This window comes from Mercurialis annua, linkage group LG5 (genome assembly GCF_937616625.2).
Source record: "Mercurialis annua linkage group LG5, ddMerAnnu1.2, whole genome shotgun sequence".
Classification (NCBI taxonomy): Eukaryota; Viridiplantae; Streptophyta; class Magnoliopsida; order Malpighiales; family Euphorbiaceae; genus Mercurialis; species Mercurialis annua.
Window position 1 is genome coordinate 37,284,406 of NC_065574.1, and position 5,978 is coordinate 37,290,383.

General features: G+C 40.0%; 1 protein-coding gene across 1 annotated transcript; it reads left to right on the top strand.

Moving 5' to 3' along the window:
• Window positions 1–260: 260 nt before the first annotated feature.
• Window positions 261–1,096, top strand: LOC126681813 (uncharacterized). The gene is made up of 2 exons (XM_050377369.1): window positions 261–467; window positions 614–1,096. Exons 1-2 carry the CDS (start codon window positions 261–263, stop codon window positions 1,094–1,096), a joined length of 690 nt encoding a protein of 229 aa, XP_050233326.1.
• Window positions 1,097–5,978: the final 4,882 nt, after the last annotated feature.

A 5,978-nucleotide genomic window follows, 5' to 3' on the forward strand; every position in this document is an offset into this window, starting at 1 on the left:
ACCAACCAAATCAAGGTAATTTTAATTCTAACAATTACGGTGGTAGACCGCAAAATCCTCCTGGATTCCAATTAAATAGGAATCAAGATGATGGAAGCAAACTCGATAAAATATTGGAGCGATTTGAGAAATTTGAAGTGGAAGCGCGACAGAAAGATAAAAATCAAGCAGCTGCCTTCCACCATCTCGAGGTGCAAATCTCACAATTAGCAACCTCTATTCAAGGTAGAAACCTGGGTGGTTTACCTTCCACTACATAGATGAATCCCAAGGAGCAAGTTAAGGCTGTTGAGCTTAGGAGCGAAAAGACTCTTAATGATCCACATGGTAAGAAGCCTATCGAAGTCAATGATGAGCCAAATGTTAACGAAGCGAGTTCAAGTAATACAAAGGAAAGGGAGGAGGTAGTAGTTGAGGATGCAACTCCTAAGGTTAGACCACAACCACCACTTCCATATGTGCCTAAGGTACCGTTTCCAAATCGGCTCAGGAAAACACCAGACAACCATAAATTTCATAATTTTTTGGAAATCTTCAAGAAACTCCAGATCAACATAAGTTTAGCGAAATGTCATAGTATCTGAAGTTTCTCAATGACATAATTATGAACAAGCGGAATTGGGAAGGTAAAGGCACTATCCCATTGACTGAAAACTGCAGCTCAATCATTTTGAGTGACTTACCCACAAAACTGAAAGATCCAGGGAGTTTTACTATTCCTTGCACCATTGGAAGTTTAGATGCTGTCAACTGTTTATGTGATTTGGGTGCAAGTATCAATTTTATGCCTCTATTTCTTTTCAGGAATTTGTTTGGTAATCAATCAGTGAAACAAACTTCAATGGTACTCCAACTGGATGACCAGTCAATCAAGAAACCATTTGGAGTAGTCGAAGATGTTCTAGTCAAAGTGGATAAGTTCATCTTTCCCGTAGACTTTGTCAATCTTGATTATGCAGTTGATAAGAACTGCCCCATGATTCTTGGGCGTCCTTTCATGAATACGGGAAGGGCGCTAATTGATGTTCATGCTGGGAAATTGACTCTAAGGATAGACAAAGATAGTGTGGAATTTGACATGAAAAAATTAATGTGAAATGCTACCGAAGAGGAAGGATGCATGCGAGTTGATGTATTCGATAAAATGGCGACCGAACAACTCAAGATGAATATGGAAGCAATAAACCAAGGTACTGGGACTAACCTAATCGATTTCAAGGTTTTAGGTACAGAGTTCGTCTAATCTACCAATTGTTCAGCGGGGGACAAGGTTGTAGAACAACAAGCTGTGCCAAATTCCCTCCAGATCTCTTCTGAGATATGTGAAGCGGAGGAGGGAATGAAATCTGCACAAGCATCAGAGGTATCTTTCACCTCTGAAGAACCAACTGAACAAGATGAGGGAGAAGACCCTAAAGAGGATGAACCTACACCCGAGGAGTTAATCAGAAACGAGAAGGTAACACCACCATCTTCTGTTAAGCCACCAAAAGTGGAGCTTACGACACTTCCATCTCATCTGAGGTATGCATTCGTCGGAGAAAACAATACATGTCCGATTATAATCTCAAGCAAATTGGCAGAATCACAAGAGCAACAAGTGATTCAAGTGGTCAAAAATCATATTTTGGCAATCAGATGGCAAATCTCTGACATCTGTGGGTTTAGCCCATTGGTGGTGATGCATAAAATTCGTCTTGAAGATGAATCCAAGTCGTTAGCACAGTGACAAAGGAGACTCAATCCAAACATGAAAGAAGTTGTTCACAAAGAGATTGTGAAATTACTTGATGCTGGAATTATTTACCCCAATTCTGATAGTCCATAGGTAAGTCCCATTCAATGTGTTCCGAAAAAAGGGGGTATGACAGTGATTGAAAACAGCAAGGGGGAGCAAATTTCCACAAGGATAGTGACGGGATGGAGTGTCTTTATCGACTACTGCAAGTTGAATACAGAGACGAGGAAAGACCACTTCCCGTTACCTTTTATTGATCAGATCTTAGAGCGGGTAACAGGCCACGCTTTTATTGTTTTTTTGATGGTTATTCCGGATATAATCAAATTCTCATTTTTCCGGATGACCAAGAGAAAACAACTTTTACTTGTTATTTTGGAATATTTGTATATCGCAGGATACCGTTTGGTCTCTGTAATGCACCAGCGATGCATGGAGGATGTTATGGAAGTTTTTATGGATGACTTCTTAGTATTTGGAGATTGTTTTGAGGCATGCTTAAAGAATATCGAGCGAGTTCTAGCACGATGTGAAGAGACAAATCTAGTGCTAAATTGGGAGAAGTGCCGCTTCATGATAGAAGAAGAAGGAGTAGTTTTAGAGACGGAAGTGATCGAGAAACTTCCACCACCAACCACTGTTAAGGGAGTTCGTGCCTTTCTAGGGCATGCTGGTTTCTATCGTCGCTTTATCAAAGATTTCTCCTCAATTGCTAGACCTCTTACTAATTTGCTTGTTAAAAATGCTCCTTTTGATTTCACTAATGACTGTCTACTAGCTTTTGAAAGGTTAAAAAAAGCACTAGTCTCGGCGCCAATCATCTTTTTGCCAAATTGGGAGCTACCCTTTGAACTGATGTGCGACGCGAGTGATCAAGCTCTAAGATGTGTTTTGGGGCAGAAAAAGGATAAGAAATTGCATGTGATTTATTATGAAAGTCTAACAATGGCAGGAGCTCAGCTCAACTACACCACCACTGAAAAAGAAATGCTAGCCGTGGTGTTTGCGTTGGATAAGTTTCGATCATATCTACTATGCTCCAAAGTTGTCATATATACGGATCATGCCGCACTGCGATATCTCTTCGCAAAACAAGACGCAAGGCCAAGACTTATTCGATAGGTGCTACTCATGCAACAATTTGACATCGAAATCAAAGACAAAAAGGGGACGGAAAATGTGGTAGCTGACCACTTATCAAGGTTAGAAACTCCTGAACCTATAGCTTTAGGAGTGGAAATCAATGAAAGGTTTCCAGATGAAATGCTTATAATGATCTCTGAGGTGGAGACACCATGGTATGCAGACATTGCAAATTATTTATCTTCAAATATCATGCCACATGACATGTCTTATCATCAAAGGAAGAAGTTCTTAAGCGATGTTAAAAGGTTCCTCTGGGATGAACCATATCTCTTCAAGGTGTGTGGGAATAGAATGCTAAGATGATATGTGCCGCTTAACGAGATGTTACCCATTCTTAGTCATTTCCACGAGTCATCTTATGCGGGGCATTATGGTACGGCAAGAACCGATGCTCGCGTACTTGAGAGAAGATTCTTTTGGCCAACACTCTTTAGAGATGCAAAAGATTTTGTAAATCATTGCGATCGTTGCCAACGAGTTGGAAATATCTCTAAACGAGATGAGATGCCCTTGACTTCTATCCAAGAGGTAGAAATTTTCGACGTATGGGGGATTGATTTCATGGGGCCGTTTCTGGTATCTTTGGGAAAGCAATATATTTTGGTATGTGTGGATTACGTCTCCAAATGGGTAGAGGCAGAGGCCTTACCCACAAATGATGCCAAAGTGGTGTTGGAATTTGTCAAGCGACTAATGGATCGGTTTGGCACTCCGAGAGCCATAATAATCGATGGTGGATCCCATTTTTGCAATAGGCAATTTGATGCCTTAATGAAGAAGTACAATGTCTACCACCACATCGCTACTCCATATCACCCCCAGACGAGTGGGCAAGTTGAAGTATCAAATTGTGAGTTGAAGCAAATTCTGGAGAAAACAATGTATGGCACAAGAAAAAATTGGTCACTAAAGTTAGACGATGCGTTAGGGGCATATGGTACAGCTTTTAAAATGCCTCTTGGAATGTCTCCGTTTCGCATAGTCTATGGGAAAACGTGCCATCTCCCAGTGGAACTCGAGCATCGTGCATATTGGGCAATAAAGAAGCTGAATTTTGATTTGAAAGCTACGGGAAAGAAGCGAATGATTCAGTTAAATGAATTGGACGAGTTTCGATTCATGGCTTACGAAAACGTCAAGCTTTACAAAGAGAAAACAAAAAGATGGCATGATGCGCACATAAACCCTAAGGTTTTTGAGGTAGGTGCACTGGTTTTGCTTTACAACTCACGATTGAGGCTGCTTCCAGGAAAACTCAAGTCTCGATGGAATGGCCCGTTCAAAGTCAAGAGTGTGAAAAGCATGGAGCGTTGGAATTAGAGAATAAGCAAGGAGAAATTTTCAAGGTCAACAGACATCGGTGCAAACCATATCTCGGATCTTTGACTGATCAAATGGTGTAGCAGATTACACTAACTACTTATCTGTGATTCCAAACATGCAGTGGAGCTTTTGACTCTAAACAAGCGCACTTGGGAGGCATTTCCGAAAGGTTTGCAATTTATTTTTTCGCGAAATTTTACTTTTTTGGATTTTTCAAATTTTTTTGAACAGACACTCAGCCGGCCTGGGTCTGTGAGCCGGGCAAGGGTTGGCCGAGAAATGCTAGGACGAGTTTTTTCTTGTCCAAGTTGTGCACTGGCTCAACCGGCCCCCAGCCGGCCTGGTTACGTGGGCCGGCCGAGACATTGAATTCTATAAAAAAAAATTAAATTGCTGTCAAAATTTTCATTAAAAATCAGATTTTGAAAAAATCAAATAAATATTTACATACAAGTCTTTTATATTAGTTTTGAATCTTTTCTTCATCCAAATAAGGAAAGTATATTTAGCCTTTTAAGAAGTTTTTATACTTGATTGCTTTGTTTAATTTCCTTTTTCATATTACATTTCCCACCTTAATTAGTTTCTTAATTGACTTCCTATTTTCTTTTATTATCTTAATCATGTTAGTTAGGAATTTCATTACCTTATTATATTTTAATTTTCCTCTTTACTAAAATAATACCCTAATAATTCATTAGTGTCTTCACCCTATAAATATAGGTAGTTCAATAGTCATTCTTCTCTACAATCTCCCCCTAAACCGCATAGGCAACTAAACCTTGAAATCATGAGTTACTACTCCAATAGCGATTCCGAGTCGGAAAACGACGATACCTACGACACTTCCATATATGACCCTAGTTATGAAACCGAACTTGTTTGGATTCCATATGTGCCAAAAGATGCGCATGAGTGGCTACAAGACCTACCCCACCAACCCGAGGATTTCACGGATGAAATTTTCCAAGAACCTCCCTCCGAAAGATATTCAGATCTTGATTCGGACTCATCCAAGGAGGATTCGGATGAGGAACCCGATGAGGAGGAGGAAAATGAGGAGGAGGCAAATAAGGAGAAAGAAGAAGAGGTAGTGGCTTTGGAGGAAGTGGTTCCCGACACTATGGAAACCGTGGCCGCCATTGACTTGTCATTTAATCTCGTGGTGTCAGGGATGATTTCTTCTCCCTACTACACTTCCATCACAAATGGAAGCGCTTCCTCGGTGCGCTCGCCCGGCACCTTTACCAATCCTATTGTCGTTTCCGACACTAGTGAAGTTACTAGGAGGAGGGTGCAACGCCAACTCTTCGAGGAGGAAGAGGCGATAGAGAACGCATGGTCCATGGAAGATCGTGAGGAGGTGGCGTACCCTTATGAAATGGAGAATTTAGGGTGGGAATTGGTTTGTGGTTGGGGTCACCCTAGAATTGTGAGGTAGGGAAAAGTAGGACGCCCTAGAAAAGCTTTTTGCATGCGTTGGAAGAGGGTGCCTTGATTAAGAATAAAATTTTGAATATTTGGACTAGAATAAGTCTTTGTTAGTTTAAGTTTGTGGGTCATTTTGTTGTTTTTTATTTTAAGTTCTTTATGTTTTGTGCCTTTCAATATTTTGAATAAAAAGTCCAAATGTTACTACTTGTGTTGTCCATTTTCTTTATTTATGTCATTTTAGTGTTTATATCATGTTTAAAAGAAAATAAATAAGTTAAACATATAAAAATCAAAAACATTATAAAATCAAAAATTTTGAGAAAAAATTTCAGGCCCT

What these genes read in the sequence shown, in the direction of transcription:
- LOC126681813 (XM_050377369.1), top strand. Translation starts at nt 261, where the DNA reads ATGAATCCCAAGGAGCAAGTTAAGGCTGTTGAGCTTAGGAGCGAAAAG. An exon ending in CACTTCCATATGTGCCTAAG is followed by an intron (nt 468 to 613) that starts GTACCGTTTCCA and finishes ATTATGAACAAG; the next exon opens with CGGAATTGGGAAGGTAAAGG.